The 20,725-nt window shown below is 47.2% G+C and overlaps 1 protein-coding gene and 1 long non-coding RNA gene across 4 annotated transcripts in view; one reads left to right on the top strand and one right to left on the bottom strand.

The window, feature by feature from the left end:
- The first annotated feature begins 1,253 nt into the window (after positions 1-1,253).
- Positions 1,254-10,736, top strand: LOC116951131 (uncharacterized). Its single transcript, XR_004404124.2, has 3 exons — positions 1,254-1,614; positions 6,866-6,986; positions 8,303-10,736. It is a non-coding gene; the product is annotated as an uncharacterized LOC116951131 (long non-coding RNA).
- Positions 10,737-15,665: 4,929 nt separating this feature from the next.
- The window catches only part of LOC116951138 (ras association domain-containing protein 1-like), a 37,979-nt gene continuing 32,919 nt past the window's right edge, over positions 15,666-20,725 (bottom strand). For all 3 annotated transcript variants that reach the window (XM_032969593.2, XM_076073462.1, XM_032969594.2), the window contains one exon: positions 15,666-18,997. In XM_032969593.2, the coding sequence (XP_032825484.2) occupies positions 18,851-18,997 (147 nt within the window). In that variant the 3' untranslated portion in view covers positions 15,666-18,850. The remainder of the gene's footprint in view (positions 18,998-20,725) is intronic.

Here is a 20,725-nt window from a genome sequence, read left to right as displayed (position 1 = left end):
GGCATAGCTGGCAACCCATACAGTTTAGGGGCCGTCCATAAATGACGTCACGCACATAGGGGGGGGGGGGGGGTCAGACATTTGTGACGATGCGTGACGAGAGGGGGGAGGGGTTTGAGAAATGTGACGTCACATCAAAAATGCGCAACTTTAAAACAAATATAGACAACACGTTCTACTTAATTAAATAGACCTTTTAATACATGTTTTCTCCTATAACGTCAGAGTTCAGCTCCACATTAAAAGTATGCACTACAATTACAATAGTTTATAAGATTTGAAGCATACATTTTGATTTAAAGCTTTCGTGACTGCAGGGATTCATATTCTTGGTTATTTCGATAAAGTTACGTAGAAGTGAAACAATAATAAAAATATAAAACAATAAAATTATCACGACGTTTCGACTGCAACACAAGTAATCATCATCAGGTGTGGAAGCCACAGCAAGAAAAATGTATTTGAAGCATGTTTTATATATATTTTAGGGGGGGGGCAGAGCTTTGTGACATCATATTTGAGGGGGGGGGTCTGACTTTTTGTGACGCCGTGTGACGATGGGGGGGGGGGGGGTCAAAAATCGTCCAAAATCGTGTGACGTCATTTATGGACGGCCCCTTACCCCGTATTCTTGTACAGGGAAATTCAGTTTTCAGGTCCATACGGCGTACATACATTTCAATTGGGGAAATTGTCTTTGTCTATTTGTGTGTGTTTCTCCCTTGTGATGAGGCATTGTAGGATGAACATTGGGATTTATAAGGGCACGGCGTGAAAAGTAAAGTCTTAATTGTTCTGTAATAGGGTAGGATAGTGAAAAGGGGTTGACAGGTATGGAAGGGGCCTCCACCAGAGGGCGCTCTGGCGATCCATTCTCAAGAGTCGAAAGTGAGATTACATTAAAATTAATCGTTTGAAAGTAAACTCGATAACATTCCATACGCGTTAATTACATTAAAATTACATCGTCAATGGCCCTTCTTGTGACGTCACCACAGGCACGCGGCCTCCATCGTGGCGCGCGACCGCTGGCAACATGGCGTCATCTCAAGAAGGTTGCTGTGTGCGTGACGTCCTCGCGAGAGTGTCGTCGTCCGCGAGACGTAACGGCTTCGTCTTTTCGTTATGGTGTGCGTTCGTGACGTCACGAGCGTTGTATACAAGAGTGACGTCATGCTCAACGCTACTTTTATCCACCGTGACATCACTACTTTGCGTTCGCGACGCGGGGAGGCTGTTGATAAGATGTGACGTCACGTCACCGCCGCGAGCGTCGCTTTCTTAACACCGTTACGTCATGTCCGCGCTTTGTCCGCCGTGACGTCAGGCGGCGCACCTAGATTCGTCCGCTCGTGTTAAGGGATAAAGCGGCAGCGATTAATAACGCGGCCACTGATTAGCGACGATTGTAATCGTGACAACAACAACAATACACAAACACTAAGTTTCGTGACTGGCATGAGGCGCGATGGGAGGCGACGCGTCAAAGACCCTTAGGAGCTGGGTGTTCGGCGCGACCCCGGGCGATCGGGGATCAGCAGGCGTCGGCGAGGAGGAGGAGGAGGCCCCGTCCCGTCGCGGCCTGGCAAGCCCCTGGGTCCTCTCCAGACGCGGGTAACGCTCTATCCACTGCTGCATGCGATACTCTTTAACAGACGCTTACTTATCGTGCGATTTTGGGTAAACACAGAAGGCGACCCGGGCGTGGTGCGCTGGCCGGCCCACACAACCACAGCCCAGCCCGGCGTCTGCTCGTGTGTGTGTTGCCGTGCCACTAGAATGGGTGCTCGCAGACGGCACTCGGAAGTAACAAACATGACGAGCTCCACGTGCCCTTGAAACACACCATCGGGGGCGAGTGCTGTTAGCGAGGACACATTAAGGCCGATAAGGCACACGCGGGTCGGTGCGGGGAGGGTGGTGTTTGCTGATGTCACGCCCGGCCGCCTTTGTCTCCCCGACAGTAGTACCGATGGTGCTTGTCTGCTGTGCCCCGTGAAGGCTGAGTTCACCGATATTATACGACATCGCACGCGTCCGGAGCAGATGTCGCTCTCTCCGCTGCAGGATATTTCGCCGCGTTTATGTACACAGACATAACCACTGACACAGTGAACGCTGTATACACTGCTGCAAGTGCGCGCCTCTTGTTACCACCACCAGCCATGATCTATCCGCTGCTACATGGCACGTGAAGTGCGACATCCCACGGCTGCTGTATTATAATTATCATTAAGCAGAAGCAGCAACAGAAGCAAAATGGCATCGTCATGGTTCTAAATGAAATTTTCTCTTGTCAGCATCAGCCTATCGACTGCTGTGTGAGGACTCTTTAATTCACAATTGGCAGTCATTGTCTATTCGCGAACGGCTCCCATTCCGTCACTCGGCAATCATCACGTCCAGAGCCATGATGCGTTTCAACGCAGGCCCAGATTGCAATGATACTGCACAAAGATCCCCCGTATAGCCTTAACAGACTTTTGGGGGCAAGAGCTGCCACCTAGTAGCACCTATGAAGGCCGGTGTACGGCACACGATGGGGTGGGTGGCCAGCACTGCGACCAGCCGTCTTTGTGTCCCCCAGTGGCGACGTTTGCACACCGCACCGGGGAATCATTTGAGGCCGAGTGGACCTTGGGGAGAACCAGGACCGGTTCAGTTTATCGTCACTGCGTACCATTACACATCCACTGGACCTGGGGGCAATAAAGTTGGCACCAATTTGTGGGAGAGTTGTCAGGAGTCTGGGTTGCGACACGATGTTCGCATAAATGCCATCACCCACGTTAACTGGGGGTGATAAAACAGGTACCATGTCGCTGGAGGTTGCCACGGGGGCGAGATGTGAACTACCTCACGTGGTACACAGGAAAACGTGGGTTTCGATCCCCACCCTGATGCATGTATGTTTGGAGGTTGTGTGTCTGTCCCCGTGGTTGCGTGTGGTTCTCTCCGGGTGACCCGGTTTTTCCCCTCCACATTTAGAAACTTGCGTTTAGACTATTTGGCTGAAATACATTTCCACTCGATAAGCCACTTAGTTGAGCTTTCATTTGTGGCCAGGTCACATCTGAAAAAGAGCTATATAGCTAAGTGGGCCTTACCTGGTAAAATAATGAAAAATAGTTGATAGTTTTCAATGAAGAATTGTTATCACTGGGTCAGAGGTCAGAACCATATCACTCTGTTTATAACAAACTAGCCTTTTGCCCGTCCAAGGACGGGTGTATTACAGGAAATCTGAAACTTTAAAGCGAAAAGCAGACCGCGACGTGATAATAATTACATTAATGCGTGTGGAATTTGTAAGGGCGCGGTGACACAGACCTATTTCATGTAAAGGATATAATCCCTTGTTCATCATGACGTCCTTTTTACTTTGATGTCTCAACCACAGCGTCACGGAGATCACGTGATGACGTGAGGGTTCTCCCTTTGTAGTGAGGGTTGTGAGTTGACTCCGAGGAGGGGGGAGGAGGCACCTCGGGCCCCCCCCCATGTGGAGTGACGTCACCCGCTAATTATGAATTGGGGGCGGTGGCTATTTGGAGGACGTCGCCTTATAATTATTAATGAGGGGGGCTGTTCGATGTGGTGTAACGTCACCTGCTCATTATTTTTAAGGGGGGGTTCTCCATGCTGAGTGACGTCACCCGCTCATGATTATTAATGAGGGGTGGGTCCATGTGGAGGCCGTAACCTGTTCATGATTATTAGGGGGGCTGGTCAACATGGAGTGACGTCACGCGCATTACACTGACATTCTTGGGTAACTATAGTAATAAATAATGGGGGGGGGGGGTGTCCATTTGGAGGGCGTCACCTGCTCATTAATTATTAATGAGGGGGGCTGTTCGATGTGGAGTGACGGCACAAGTGTTAAGGACAGACATTCCTGGGTGATTATAGTGGGTATACCATCATAATTTGACCTTTTTGAGTCGATAAAATAATTCCTGTACGGTTTTTGTTGGTTATAGATAATGAAGTCTGTCATACGAATGTGGAATTGCCACAACTGGGTCAGGGCACAGCCCTCATCCCTCTCGAGATTGAATCAAGCCGTTTAATGACCTCTGTTGACTTCCCACAAATTGGTCCCTGATTTCGCACCCTTGATTAACAATTTTCAGAGTTGATTACAAACGTGCTTATATAACAGGTACAGAGACGTAATTTATAACAAATACCATCCTGCACACTTTATTGGGTCGAGACATGGGGGTACCATCTTGTGCAAAAGAAGTAATGGTGGATAACTCTGTATTAACTTCCCCCTTGATATTGCAGAATTTTCACCACTGGCTAAGGGCTCAACTTTTCATGACACTAGGGTCGCTAAAATAAGTATTGAATAGGAAGGAAGTGGCTGGGTGGCTCATCATACATTCATGCAGTCGTTTGTGTTTAAAGCTGTTTTTTTTAGTATAGTGGATTGATGATCTCATTACAGCCACTAAAGTACAGCTCTGAAAAATGTAACAATACCGTCATGATTTCCAGATGATGAACATTACTCTTTGGCAAGGTAGGTGGGAAAGTGCTGCCCCCTACTGTGTGGGCCAGAGATCTCAGAGGTAGCCCTGTGATATCCGGTTCCGTAGACCCCGTCTCTAACACAAAGGGTTGCACTGGATTCTCTCCTTGTCTCATGCCACCGATGGAAAAATTGGGATGAAATTTGTAAAAAAACCCCCCCCCCCCACAAAGAATGAACATAAAATACATAGAATATGTTAGACATCCAGTAATTCTGCACCTCAATGTAACATCATCCTGCCTGTTTTGCTGTCATGGCATGTCCATGGGTACTGACCTCACTGGCTATTATCATTGTGCTTGGCACCCCAACACAGTACTGTACTAGTGAATATTTTAAAAGCATCTTACATAATGAATACTACACATGCTCTATCGTCATTAATATTTGCATTGCATTATCGAAGCGAATTACCTGTTAAGTGCATCTTAAAATTAAATGAATGTGATGTGGTTGTTTTTTTTATTCGAATAAACCTATTACCGGTATATTTGAGTGCATAAAGACTAGGTACTCATTCGGTAACAATTCAATGTTTCTAAAATATAAGACAGTGTATCAAATCATTCCATAGTCCTTGCTATAAGGTGCATGAGAAGCATGGACACTGATGAAAGATAAACAATCAAAGGCACTAAAGTGTACATATAAGCTTGGAGGGGATGCATGCTTGGGATTAGACTGATAAAGAGAAACACGTGGACTGACGAACACGCACAGGTTAATGTGACATAATTTTGACTATTCTTAGCTCTTTCGGTAAAGTCACGTTGAAGGGAAACAATAAAATAATAAAATATATATAAAACAATAAAAATTCTCACGACGTTTCGACCATAACACAAACGGTCGTCATCAGGTGTGTTGGTTTGCCAAATCGCTGCGTGTGGCGCTGACGTTTTTTTTATAAATAAATACACCGTTTAAAAATAAATAAATTTATGCAAACCGACACACCTGATGACGACCGTTTGTGTTATGGTCGAAACATTGTGAGAATTTTTATTGTTTTATATATATTTTATTATGTTATTGTTTCCCTTCAACGTGACTTTACCGAAAGAGCTAAGAATATGAATTACTGCAGTCACGAAAGCTTTAAATCAAAATTTAATTTTGACTGTGTACAAAAGTAGGTGGACATTGTCAGGACACGTTGCTCGATGGACTGATAGCTGGAGGGTTAAAATATCAGCGGAGTAGCAGCCAGAGGATAAAACACACCTTCTGCCACATCTGCCTCGGAGGTTAAATTATGAAAATAACTTGTTTCCAGGTGCTCGGTGGAGTATCACATCATAGGACCCTGAGCAAGAGGCTGACGATGACATTGTGTTTCAGAGTGTAATGGATAGTATGTATGTGGTTGACGGGAAAAAAAAAACATTCCTGAACCCAGTTTGCTTTGGTTCGATGGCCTCTGCCGTTTACGTAGTTTGTTTACATGATCTCCGTGAACAATTTATATACGTGAAATAAGAGTGGCTTGTAGAGGCCTTCAACCGGCAGTGGATTAATAATGGTTGATGATGAGTGCATTTCAGATTGGCGCAACAGCAACATTAATGAAAATGATTGACACACTTTTCTAACGGATAGCATGTATGTGATTTGTGTTATTTACGTCAATGATTATATTAGATGTGAACTTCCTACACGACTTATACAAAAAGCACCTTCATAACTCCTGTTACCATACTCATTTCTAATGGGAAAAAACATTTATCATGAGTAATTGTGTCTGTTGTGTTGAATCATTGCCTCCAGAGAAGAAGCTCAACATAAAATATAATCAACAAAGAGCACTTACGCTGCCAGCCTTCTCACTCGCACACAGATGAGATCGCATAACCCCAGTATTCCAGTTACTCAATTAAGTCCATCAATTTCAAGGTCGCCCTCACCATCTTCACGATTGTCCCATCGACTCTCCCCTGCCTACCTCTCCCCTTCCATCTCACTCAACTCCCCTCCGTATACTCTGCTACCCGTCATCTCTACACGCCTCCATGCACTCTCCCACCACTCCCCGATCATCTCGCGCTACTTTCCTCCATGCATTCGCTGCTCCAGGAAACCAAGGCTTTCTGTCAAAGCCCCCTGACAACCTTTGGAAGGTAGGATGTCACTCATTCTCCTCCACCGTCTCCACAATGTGGAACTCCCTTCTCTCAGCCACCCGTGCTGTTGTCTCCCTACCCCTGGCCATGACTGGTTGCCTCTCATCTGAAATAAAATAATTTACCCCCGTTTCTGCGATTGCACTGAATCCACGTTGTATTGTACGATATAATTTAACACCTGTGATTTATTGTTTCCTAGTTCGTTGTTCATTGATGAAGATGGCGACTTGGCGAATGAATTCTATGAAGAAATAGTAATTTACATCAACGGCAGACAGACGGCTTCTTTACGAAGAATATTGGATAATTTGCGGCCCCAGGTATGGAAACTGTAAAACGCACCTCCGATTATCACGGTTGGCTACGCATGGTGCGAGAGAAGTTCAACGTACATACCAAACCAGATCAGATTCCCGTCATAGTTCATACACGCTGAGGTCCCTCCCATCCATTCCACACCACACAACCACAAGGTTCTAATGTTTGATAAACCAGCTTGTTCAAATTACAACTGTCGTTCACCACTAAGTGGCGGTGACATCACCATAGCGTTTTTGCCAAGCTAGTTGCACTTTGAGGCTCTCGCGTGAGGTGTCGAAGGCTCGCTGGCAGGAGGTCAAGGGACCGCCCCGGGTGTCGTGGGTTAAATGACCCACACGCACAGACCCCTCTATCAGAGCTTCCCAAATCCTTGATCTGCCTTTGTGTGTTTAGCAGTCTTTTCCATTTAAGTTATTACACACTCACTTGTATCTTGCCGTTGTTAACAAGGGGATGTGTACCTTTGTGGGGGGAAGAGACCTGGAGTTTGGGAAGCCCTGCCTCATTCACTCACTGCAGGGCTCGTTTTTAGTTTTATAAATGCTTTTTGGCCGGATGTAGTGGCGCATGCCTCTGAACCAGCAATTTAGAGGCAAGGGTTTGTCGATTATATTATTATTGAAACTCCAAAATGAACAGGACTATGAGGCGGCCAAAATGGAATTGCCTCATAGCTCAGAGGTCAGACCATTTAGGTTGTACTGCTGAGATCCTGGGTTTGAATCCAGCTTTCAAGCGGCTGTGAATAAATCGGATTTTCAAGTGTAGTAAGTTGATGGTCTCGGCACTATTGGTACTGACTCGCATGGAGACCCATTGACTACAGAAACCCATAGGCTCACACAGACTGAGCTGATTAAATCGGGTTTTCAAGTGTTGATGGTCTCAGCACTGTCACCAATGACTTATACAGACACTCATAGATTCACATAAGAGACTCACAGACTAACAAAAATACCCTTTCTCATAGAAACACATTCAGTGCTGCTGCGTTAGCAATGGTGTACAAGCACATAACAACAACAAAACTCAACATTTTTGTCAATAGCCTGAAAAGGATAAATATGTGATCGGCAATATTTTGGGCAATGGTTCTTCTACAAATGTTCTTTTTTCATATAGGCTGCGTTGGGATTAAACCGGATTCATCACAAGCATTGTAAGCTCATGGTCTCAACTCGGCCATGAGCGGCCAGACAATAAAATGTTTTAAAGATTAAGTAAGAATTGGTTTTCCACTTACATTACGGTAAAAAAAGTACTTTTTATTTCATGGAATTGAACAAATGTCACATTGCAAGCTTCTCCTTCTCAGGGCCGCGTGAAGTTGAAATACCCCAGGATCCACGCGGATTTCCCGGTGGTTTTGTGCGAGGTGTGAGCCAAGCTTCGTTGCCGCGACACGGACTCTTGTACATGCGCTCTTCTGCGAACACCGAGCGGCCCCGGTGGGGGGTGGATGGAAGGGGGGGGGGCAGGGGGACTGGGGGCGGGGGGGGTGATCATCTGACTCGTCGCTGCCGGCTGGATGCCATCGTCAACACTACGCACCTCCCTTGTGCCACAGAGCCTCCAACAAAACTGCTCGCCGTGGAATGCAAGTGACTGGTGGTGGTGGTGGTGCTGTGTTGTCTTTGGTTGGAGATGTGTTCCGCGTAGGAAAACCCGACGTCATGTATAAACAACCAAAATCGTTTCGGTAGTCGTTGCGTGTAATGTTAATACATTAAAGAAAAACGATTCTAGTAATTAAGTTAATACCTGCAAGTATATGCTGGTGCTCAACTCTGCATCTCAGTAGATTTTTTTTAACCTACATGCACCTGTACAGCCCTTTGGTCAATCCACTGCTGAATGAGCACTAACGCCCCTCAACCCCTGCCTTGCAAATTTGGGGCGGGGTTGATTTGATCATAGCTCACGCTTATCAGCGTGAGTCGGTGAAGGCGGGAAGTACAGATATGGGAGCATTCACCGATGTTACTGTGTTTCATTCTTCCCACAACACAGCCACCGCAGCAGCCTATGATAACACCTTCTTTGCAATGCAGTCACCCATACGGGCACTTTCCAGGCTTGATTCGGTTTTCGCTTCCTACCAGATATGTCGCGATCGGGCGCATTGCGGGTGATTTGTTAATAGGCTTTTACCTACAACGATTTTACTTTTCCAGATGGGCAGCAATGTGTCTGTACGCCATCCTGTTGCACTGGGCTGCAGCGGAGATCACACTAGTTCATGTAACTGATCCGTTATGAACGTATAAAAATGCATAATTAATTTATAAGACTGTGAAGTTCGTCCGTTTTGTCATCGATCACCAAATTTTGGGATAGAACGGTGTGAAGAAGACCTGACCCCTTTTCGAAGGTGTGACCATATTAGAGGCCTATTGCTGACATCCACAGCGTTTCTCTGCATAAGAGACTCGCCGACGTTGACTCTGTCCAGCAACATTGGAACGTTGAGACGAAGCAGAAATGGGTGTACTTTGCGTTTATAATGTCTCCTGTTCACTACCCTTCGAGTCACAATAAATTATCCTTTTTTTTTCACAGCAGAGTTCTTCAACTATTTTTCCCGGCGAGCCAGATGATAAAACGAGTGCTGGCAGGCCGTGTGATGGTGTCGTGTGCTTCCATCTCTGAATTGTTGTTTTTAGTTTCTTTAGTTTGTTGTCCGTAACCCACACCTCCAGTTAACGCGGTTGGCTACATACAGTGCGAAAGAAGTTCAACATAGATTTCCCGCACCTCCGATTAGCACGGTTGTCTACGTACGGTGCGAAAGAAGTTCAACATACATCTTGTCATAACGACTGCACACGTGACCACCAATCTGTTTCTCTTGTCTCCAGGCCCCGTCCTTCTCGCTCGTTTATCTCATCTCACTATTCTATCTATTGTCTACGGGTCTCCCATGCCTTTATCTTGTTTACCTCTCATTTCTCTTTAGGTGTCATCTGTTGGCAGGCCCATAGCTAAGTGGGGCCACTTCAATTCTCTTTTCTTACCTTTGCTGCAACTGGAACATCCGAGCTTGGGAGCGATGTCGAACCCATCGAATATGTCATTATCCTGGCCCCCTTTCCCCCTCCCAATAATCCTTGCTTGGGTCCTGACCAAATTTCAGATGTCTGCTTATGAGGCCCAGCATATTGTGGTTTTGATTATGGCTCAGCTCGGCAAATAGCCGGTGGGAATCGACCCATATCTTGATTGCCCCGTGCTGACTCGGCTCGGATGTGCCATTGGAAAAGGGGTATACAAAGAGCCCGCGTGTGCCACATGCGGGTCTGCATTCCGCCACTTTGAAGAACCCTGCTGTACTACGGCGCAATGTTTTTTTGCCATAATTGTTGCGCGTGGATAAAATTTTTCCAATGCGTGCGGAATAAACGCGCCTTCAAATTGCCACAGCTGTGTTGTGTAGCACTTTGCAGATAGAATGAGATGATGAATTGTATATGGTGTTAGTGCGCGTGAAATTAGAAACATATCAGCGTTACTCCATAAATATGCGTTGCTTTAATCGGTCATTATAATCGTGTAAAGGCAATGCACGCGATGTATATTATTTGCTGCAGCTGCTACCTGGACGTTGTGCTGTATATACTATGAGATTTAAATAATCACACTCTTTAACTGAAGTTTTATTCGATTTAAGAACATGAACTGTTAACTGCATTTGCAAACGGGTTCAATAAAAGACGGAGAAAATGTGCGCTCATGCACTTGTCCAACTATGACCTCTCGTTACGGCGTCATTCTTCCACGGTGGAACATGCCGGCGTTAAAACCGTAACCAGGTTTCCCGTTTAGAATGAAGAAAAATAAAACCCCGTTTAGACGAACAGCCTGTGACCAAAATGCGCCCATCTCGCCAGATCACGTAAGCTCCGGTCATCCACGCAGCGACTTTTGGCTGGCCATCAAGCAAAGACGGTGACTGCATCGCGTGCTTTGATATGGGCGTCTGCGGCCATCTGGAATGCTCCTTCTTTGGTTCTTTCGGTAAAGTCACGTAGAATGAGAATACAATAATAAATTGATAAAATAAAATAATATTCTCACGACGTTTCGGCCACAACACAAGCAGCCTTCATCAGGTGAAGGGACGAGACTGTTGTGGCCGAAACGTCGTGAGAATATTGTGTTATTTTATCAATTTTTTATTTTATTCTCATTCTACGTGACTTTACCGAAATAACCAAAGAAGATGAATCCTTGTAGTCACGAAAGCTTTAAATCGAAAAATCTGGAATGCTCTTCTCATATGAGGAAACTGCTGGAGCTATGCACTTTGTCCTTCCCCCACATCTCCGATTAGCACGGTTGGCTACATACGGTGTGAAAGAAGTTCAACATACAGAAAGAACTCTAAAAGCTAAGCAGTTTTTAAGCCTGAATAGCACTTGAATGGGCGTCGGCCATGCATAAAGGTTGTTAGCAGCTGTGGGGCTACGTAGTGGGCAGCAGAGGGACGTGGAGCAAAATGTTACGTACTTATATGCTCCCATGTCTACGGTATCCCCTGCCAGCACTGACCAAACGGAATGAGGATGCCTTCACCCAACAATGTGACTGGCAAAAGGGGCTGTATATTATTACAAGTATGCCATGGTCTAAAGTGGAAGCTTTTTTTTTCTCTTACTGTGACCACAAGAAATGCGTCCAAATCCCATCAGATCTCAAAAACTATGCGGGGGATGGAGCTTGGACATTGCTTGGATGGGCCACGACCATGAGTGAAGAGCCCGTGCAGCAAAATCCACTGCAATATTGTACTGTACTACGCTCTCAACGGCTGTGCTCCACAGCTTCTCCGAACCGCGCTAACCCGTGCGAAGTCGGTTTCTGATGGCGTTCGGGTAACTTCCACCGAACTTGGAACGGCAAGCAGGAGAGGCCCTCGTCCAGCAGTGGTCAGGAGAAGGGCCTGTGGCTCTTCGATTCATTTGTTTCGTACCATGTTGTATTTTCCAAAAACATAACATATGCTTGAACAGATGGCACTATATTGAACAAAGGCTTAGTGGGAACTAGAACTCAAACACGTGTCAATAACGCTGTGGCCGTGGCAGAAAAATATTCTAGTTGACATTTTGGCCAACGACCCTTCGCAGCACACAAATACAGAGGACGCCTCTACTTACGAACATTCGACTTACGAACTGTCAGAGATACGAACAAACCTGTCCACATTTCTTGTCGATGCCACATGAAGAACCAGTGGCATCTCCAACATGAAGAGCCAGTGGCATCGACATCTACAGGAGATTATACAACTTTTAAAGCCATCCTTTCTCCGTGTTTAGTGTACATGCCGTACAACACGTTTGGAATCAACGAGTAAAGTTATTCTTACGAACACGTCGACTTAAGAAGAGATCTGGAACCGAACTCGTTCGTAAGTAGAGGAGTCCATGTAGGCCATTAAGAAGGGCCATTGCCCAACACGTTGCCTATTCTCGACAACTTTTAAGGCCACGGCGTTATTGACAAACGTGTTGAGTGTTTTTTTATTTAGTTTATTTTACCTGTGCGCCGCTGCCAACGCAGCATCGGTAATCGCCAAAATGATTTGTTAAGCTGGAATCGACCGGTAGATTGTTCCACTCATCTGTTATAAATGTCATTTCTGTACGATTCCAATCATTTTACACGTTTTTATTTAACTCACTCTGTTGTATCCTCAAATCTTGTAACTCAATTTTAACCCACTTCCCAATGTCGTATCGACTGCAAACTTGGTATAATTATGTCATACTTATGACAATACTATATTCTATCATAAAAAAATAAAATATTTATTTTTAAGCACTCTCTTTTATATGTTATGTTCCGGCTTGGGTCTAATTGTCCACGCTCAACTAACGTTGGCTGTTAATCACCACGGTCCCCTTACGTCGTGGCAAGCTTCAGGGACACTTCCTGGGGTCGTGGTGGAGTTCTTCCATTACTCGTATGGTACATATCATTAAAGCGTGTTAAAAAAAGTATTTTTAAATATTATTTATAGTCAAAATCGTCAAATTTGCGGAGCTCAGCCTCCTCTCTGATTGCGCAACCCCTCAGTAACTGGATGGAGCGCGGGCAATAAGCGCGTGCCTGTTACTATCTCAGTATGTCACCAATGTAATGTTTGTAGACCCCTTCATTTCATGTCCCCGCCTTCCATACTCCAGGTAAATTATTTCACGTACTTGTATAAAGATATTGAGGCTCGCTGGTCTCGTCATGAAACTGCAATGAAAAAGTACCAGGGGAGGCAGCTATCACATCTGCCTCACTGAGGGGGATGCGTCTAACACGCCCCCCTCAGCGAGGCCACGCCCCCCTCAGCGAGGCCACGCCCCCCTCAGTGTGTGAATCTGGCTCTGACACTCGCCAGTGCCTCCCCAGCCATTGGCTTCACCGCACGTCACTGCAGCGTTCTGTGTTTTAAACACTGCACTCTTTCCCAGTGCAAGAAAACATAACAGGAGGAATTATAATCATATGGCCAGCCGCACTGTCAACTCTCTTGGGTTGGTGATCTAGACAAGGCTGAGAGCGCTACACGCACTATGGAGGTAACATGCTATGTACGCAATGCATGATAAGGAGTAGTGCCTTCGCGCGGTGAGAGGAGCACCTCTGCACGCTGTTAAATCTCTTGAGTTGGTGGTCGAGACAAGGCTGGGAATATTGTACATGTATAATGACAATGGAGCCTTGCCTGCGTTGTGAGGGGACTAGTGGCCACGGGAGGTAATAACAGGGAAGTCAGCCTCCAGTACGAATGCACTAGTGGCCACGGTAAGTAAGGGGTCGTCCATAAATGACGTCACGCGATTTTTGACCCCCCCCCTCGTCACACGGCGGCACAAAAAGTCAGACCCCCCCCTCAAATATGACGTCACAAAGTTCTGCCCCCCTCCCCCCCAAAACCATATTTCCATTTTGAAAATGAAACATGCTTCAAATCGCTTTAAACTATTGTCATCGTAGTGCGTATTTAATGTGGCGCTGCACTCTGATGTTGTAGGAGAAAACATTTATTAAAAAGTCTATTTAATTAAGCAGAACGTGTTGTTTAAAGTTGCGCATTTTGATGTGACGTCACATTTCTCAACCCCCCCCCCCTCATCACACATCGTCACAAATGTCTGACCCCCCCCCCCAGGTGAGTGACGTCATTTATGGACGGCCCCTAATGACAGTGGTATGAGTTGTGAGTGCTAAGGGACTGGTGGCTACGAGAATGATCGAGAAGGGAGCGTGATCAGGTGACGGAAGCGGACGGTGGAGTCTGCCTGTGGAGCGAGCATCCAGAGTCAGCGAGAATGATCGAGAAGGGGGGCGTGGCCTCAGTCGGTATATAAAAGGGAGATGCACGGGAGACTCGGGGCTGTTGCAGTGGGGGTCTCCGCCTGATGTCAAGTGAACGTGTCTTCAATGAAGTGCCATCTCAAGAGAAGTGTGTCTGAGTCGTCATTACACGTGTATGCGAGGCATATGGATGGAAGTCGTGCCTTCCTGCTGTTTGTGAGCAGCAGTGCACCTCTGCCATGTTTGCTATTTTATTATGAATATTTCTATTGTTGTTGACAAGTTACACACGTTCCCCTGCTGTGGTGATGACGGGCTCTCTCATCGTAGACGCACCGGCAATGGATTTGGAAACACGAAACGTCACTGAATTCTCAAGACATCGATTCAGTCACCGTGCACTTTAATGTCTCCTTCCCTGATCGCTCTTTATATATTCTTAATGCATAAATACTGTAAACAGTCAAACACCCAAATTTACAAACCGCCTGTCCATTCGCAGCTCAGTGTACCGACGACGTAATAGCACTTTTGGCTTTTCATTACTTTTCGCTGACGCGCGTACGTTCCGTGCGAACAGCGTACGCACCAACGCAATAACACCGCATGACGCCCATCACAAAGGGTACCATCATAAAGGGTATTTTGGCAGAAGACGAGCATCAACATCCCACTTGCCCTATCTAGATCGGTTCTTTAACTTGATTTTCACAGCGGGCCACGTAGGAATAAAAAAACATCGAACGAAGACGGTCACCGCATCGCGCGCTTTCAGATTGGACTTCTGTGGCCGTCTGGAACGCTCTTCCTTCCAATACCAGGAAGCCACCGGAGCGATGCACTTTTAAATCGTCTAGATTGAAAACTTATTTCTTTAGAACTGCTTTTTGTGTTTCGTTTGTTGTCCTTCCCCCGCAGCCTCCGATTTGCACGGTTGGCTACGTACGGTGCGAAAGAAGTTCAACATACGTACAACATAAAAACCTGCGCGTGCTGGCGGGCCGCATGACGTCATGGTGTTGTGACGTCATAAGGGGCCGTCCATAAATAACGTCACGCGATTTTGGACGATTTTTGACACCCCCCCCCCCCTTCGTCACACGGCGTCACAAAAATTCAGAACCCCCCTCTAATGACGTCACCAAGCTCTGCCTCCCCCCCAAAAAATTAAACATGCTTCAAATCGCTTTAAACTGTTGTCATTGTAATGCGTATTTAATGTGGCGCTGCACTCTGATGTTGTAGGAGAAAACATTTATTAAAAAGTCTATTTAAGTAGAACGTGTTGTCCATATTTATTTAAAGTTGCGCATTTTGATGTGACGTCACATTTCTCAAACACCCCTCCCCCCCATCGTCACAAATTTCTGACCCCCCCCCCCCCCCAGGTGCGTGACGTCATTTATGGACGGCCCCTAAAGTCCGATCCGTGTCGGCGCGACGTGTCTCTGCACGTGCAATAGCTCGGCGGCCTTCATCTGTCCCGCAGGCCGGTAGCTGAACAACCCTCGTCAAAACATGGCGGCATCAACGATGGAATTCACTCGATCCTTGCCTTGGCGACTGTAAACTCTGCGAATGTAACGATTCGTCACCCACCAGTGCAACACGGTGACATTTTGTCACGGTTTGGTTCAGGAATTGTTTTGGCTCAATCGCCTGCAGGTGTCCGATTTGTACTCTCGCTCGTCTCTTTGGTGTCGTCTGCTGCTGCCACATTCGTTCCGTTGGAAGAAGATTAGCACGGTTGGCTACGTACGTCGCGAAAGAAGTTCAACATACATCGATGCAGGTCCCAGGTCACCTCCATCCCTTAGTAAACTACAATTCTGACGGGTTGTAAAGTCGCAAATTATCAGTCGTTCTGCAGACTCAAAACTAGTTGAGTGGCTCTTGCTGGCGTGGCTACTACCGCATACAACTGGCTCAATAAACTTCACCCCTGTCCAGTCTTCATGCAGAGCTCTCCGCTCCACTGACACAGGGTGCCACGGTGGCGAGATGTTAACTACCTCGCTGAGTATACAGGAGGTCGTAGGTTCGATCCTGATACTTGACGCCTGTATATTTGGAGTTTGCATGTCTCTCTCTCCCCATAGAGATGTTTACTACCTCGCCGGGTAACAGGAGGCCGTAGGTTCGATCCCGACAACCGTCCCCTGTATATTTGGAATTTGTATGTCTCTCTCCCCCCGTAGAGATGTTTACTACCTCGCCGAGTATACAGGAGGTCGTAGGTTCGATCCTGATCCTTGACGCCTGTATATTTGGAGTTTGCATGTCTCTATCTCTCCCCATAGAGATGTTAACTACCTCGCCGAGTTTACAGAAGGTCGTAGGTTCGATCTCGACCCCTGACGCCTGTATATTTGAAGTTTGTATGTCTTTCTCCCCGTAGTGGTTGCGTGGATTTCTCTACAGATCCTCCAGTTTTTCCCTACACATTTAGAAGGAACAGTATTTGGCTGCTTTAAATTTCCACATGATAAGCCACTTCGTTGAGCTATCATTTGTGATAGGTCACTTCTGAAAAAGAGCTGTATAACTTCATGGCCCTTACCTGTGTTTTTATTGTATGTTGTTGTAACGTTCTTACCCGCCCCTTCTAAACGTCTGTGAAAAAGAGCTTTATAGCTCATCGGATTTCTCAAGTATATATATTTTTAAAATATATATATACTTGAGAAAAAGTGAAGTTTTTAGAGACCGTGTTGTGACTTATCAAACGACCTCTCGGCAACTTTCGATTCTAGGTTTGGTGGTAGCACTGGTCGGACTGGGCATTTCGGGTGCTTTTGATATACCATCGAACCACCGAGTTGTCCTCCTGCACTGCCTGCAGAGAGACTTCCCCCGATGGAATCTCAACCTCGACTGGGCGATCCAGCTTCACCAAACGTGGCGACGACATGTTCACCATCGTCCCCCTGCCCCCTCTCCGGCGTCGCACGGGGATCCGTTCTCGGCCCCGTTCTCTTTGCAACTCACGCGTCTCCAGGAGCCAGGCTTGTACAGAGTCTCGGTGTATCCGTACATCAATCTGCCGGTGACACACTGCTCTATATCCACTTTGAAAACGTCTGGCGCGGATACAAATAAACCTTCTCTCAACGTACACCATCGCTACAACACGGGCTGATCTTCAACAAGCCGCAAGTCGACCTCCTTAAAGTCCGAGCGACACGATCCTTGCAACTCATCACAAGTTACGACCTCTGAACAGGACAATTTCCATCATCGTGGCGGGCAGTTCCGTAAAAACGCATAGCAATCTCAAGTTGCTGGCTATTACACTGGACAAACACCTCGCCTTCGAACCATGCACCACGCATCGGCGAGACAGACGATGTCGCAAATGCCATCGCACAAAGTTGAGTTACCACACGCCGCTCTGCTGTGCGGCGTAGACCATCGCCTTCGCGAACATCTCCAGCATCTGCCAAAAACACCCCCCTCCCCAGAAGTCGTATGTCTAGCCCTAACTCTCACCAGAGCTCCCGAAACCTTTTGAAGGAGTTGTGGGTTTCAAGGTCGCAGCGCTCGCTTTTATAGCAAAGGCAGCTGGTCAACCACGCTATCCGAACGATCCCATCCGCCCATAGGTACGTGACGAAAGCCTATGCTCAACCTAGTAAGGACCTGCTGTGTGTGAGATCCACTTGGCTTCGGACAGCAGATCGGAGTTGTCCGTCTGCAGCTCTTTTGATCTGGAGCAGCCTCTGCCGACTGAAGTCTGCTCAGTTGTGACGGTCGGTGCTTTTAAGACCGGATTAAAAAAAACCATTACTCTTCTCTTTGTTAAATTTTTCTCGATGCTATTCGCACTTCTGTCTCAGCTTTTTGATGAAAGTGGTGGATTACAAATCTTGGGAATGATTAATTTAGTGATTGTTGCCTGCTTAGCATAATGCAAGGAGTCTGGTCCCGGTACCAACCAACGTGCCATGTGGCTGCTACTGGAGAGGAATAATCAGATGTGCCTACTCGAATACACGCAAGATGCAACCCAACAAAGCAGCTCGTATCTTGGCCAAGTAGTTTTTTTTTCCGAGCAACGTCGTAAACAGAAGTGTCGGCCTCACACAATGCACACGGATAAACTATTTTAAAACCTAACTAGTCACGGTCTGACAGTCGGCAATAGCGTAGCGCGGTTGGCATGGGCCATGATGTGAGGAATGAATTGGGCCTCCGTCCCCGCCAGGGCTCCTCCAGGCCATGCTGACCCCCCGCGCCCCCTACGATATATCCGCTTCCGGGTGCCAATCTCTGACACGACGCTGCGAGACAAGATTCTTCGTCTCGCGTCGCATGAAGGAGAATGGACGCAAAAAAAAGTAACCCGACAACTCAAACCGTCCTTTGGGGTGGGCCACCTCCCTGTGAAAAAAAAAAAACTTCGTGAATCATCGCCAGCTGCACGGGTGACGGGGGGGGGGGCAGCTAGACGAACCGAGGCCGGCAGCTGGCGGCGACGGAGGAAGAGAGAGGTGGTGGCGGCGGTGGTGGTTGTGCGGTGGGGGGGTAGCTGAGAGAGGTACGGGCCGCTTCACCCCGGCGAGCGTCCGCCCAGCATCTGCAGCAGCCGCTCGCGGTACGCCGTGTAGCGCCGCAGCACCAGCCGCACGTGCTCGTCCTCCTCCCGCGACAGGATGCGCAGGAAGTTGTTCAGCTCCGGCACGGAAAATGCCTCCCACTGCAAAAACAAAGATCTGATCACCCTCCCCGCCCCTACACCCACCACATATAGCCTTAACGGGTTGTTGGGGCGAGTGCTGTTAACGAGTAGAGCCTGAAGAGGCCGACGCGGGGCACGCGAGGAGGTGGGTGGCCAGAATCAGGCGCGCGTCCGCCTTTGTTTCCCCCCGGTGCCGGTGGTTAGAGTCGACCTGGGTAGAGGCCCAGGATGGCTTCGAATATTTGCCATTGTTATTGACCGAGCGGGAATTGAACTCGGGCCACCAGGTTCGAAGCGAAGTGCAGCGCGCTAACCACAAAGCCGCCACCTCTCTTCCCACTGTACACACACACACACAGGGTGGTCCAGCGGTCACAACTGTCAAATTTGTCCTCCGTCCTGGTCTGCATGGGTTTCCTTCAGGCTCTCCGGTTTCCTTCCGTAGCTAAAAAAACAATACAATGTAACTGGTATTGACCAAACATCGTCATGTCGTAAATGTACCCGCAAAGTACTCAATCGGAGTTATACAAAGCAGCAACAAGATTGCCCGCGACTGAGAAAGCTTGGAAGGACCTCCAGAAAACGGAGTCTTGAGACTCGGCAATGAGGCTAAACAAGTGTAACAATCGTAACGCGCACACGCAAAACACGAACGCGCACGCGCGCACACAAGCAAATGCAGAAGCAACCACTTTCAAGAGGATTTGAAGGACATAATTCAAACAAGATCATGTTACGGACAAGGAAGTCCTCTGTTTATGGTGGCGATGCGTCCGTGGAAAATTCGACGTCAGGTTAAACACTTTTACTTTTGTTATTTTACCAGGTAAGGCCCAGTGAGCTCTGCAGCTGTTTTTCAGAAGCGACCTGGCCACAAATGATAACTCAACGAAGTGGCTTATCAAGTGGAAATTTATAGCAGCCAAATACTCTATATGCATGTTGATTCTAAATGTCCAGGGAAAAACCGGAGAAAAATATATGCGACCACGGGGACAGAGACATGCAAACTCCAAATATACGGCAGGCGTCAGGGTCAGGATCGAACCCACAACCTCCTGTATACCAGGTGAGGTAGTTAGCGTCCCACCACCACCGTGGCGATAACAACGTCAATAGAACACTTACTCTACAGTAAAACCTCTCCTAGCTGGACTCGGCTAAGCCAGAACTTTGGGTAAGCCTGCTAGATCACCCAAATCAAATATATATAAATAAGTCATGCTCATCATGCATTACTTCAATTGCTGAGAGATGCACTTGGCAGCTTAGGACAAATAAAAAAATAAATCACCCACAAATGACCCAATCTGGAAGCGTTGCACGCCAACGCAAAATTTGGCAGGACCCAACATCTCGGTGCGTGGATTCCGGTCATCCTCGCAGCAGTGGTGGCTTTTGGCTGGCCATTTAACCGAGACGGTAACCGCATCATCTCGCGCTTTCAGATACGCTTTTGCGGCCGTCTGAAAGGCTCTTCCTTCCGATATTAGGAAACCACTGGAACTACGCACTTTTAAATCGACATTGAAAACTCATTTCTTTAGAACTGATTTTTGCTGGCTACGTACGGCGTGAAAGAAGTTCAACGTACACAGATACAGATCTTGGGAAACTAAGCAGGTTAAAGCCTGGATTGCACTTGGATGGGTGACTGCCGTGCATAAAAGTTCTTAGAAGCTGTGGGGCTACGGTTGGCTACGCAAGGTGCGAAAGAAGCTCAACGTACACACAGTACGTACA

The sequence above is a fragment of the Petromyzon marinus genome, chromosome 42 (assembly GCF_048934315.1).
Source record: "Petromyzon marinus isolate PM22_M1 ecotype Great Lakes invasive population chromosome 42, UKy_Petmar_22M1.pri1.0, whole genome shotgun sequence".
Classification (NCBI taxonomy): domain Eukaryota; kingdom Metazoa; phylum Chordata; class Hyperoartia; order Petromyzontiformes; family Petromyzontidae; genus Petromyzon; species Petromyzon marinus.
Note: the sequence above shows the minus strand (reverse complement) of the source record. Positions and strands in the feature narration are given on the sequence as shown.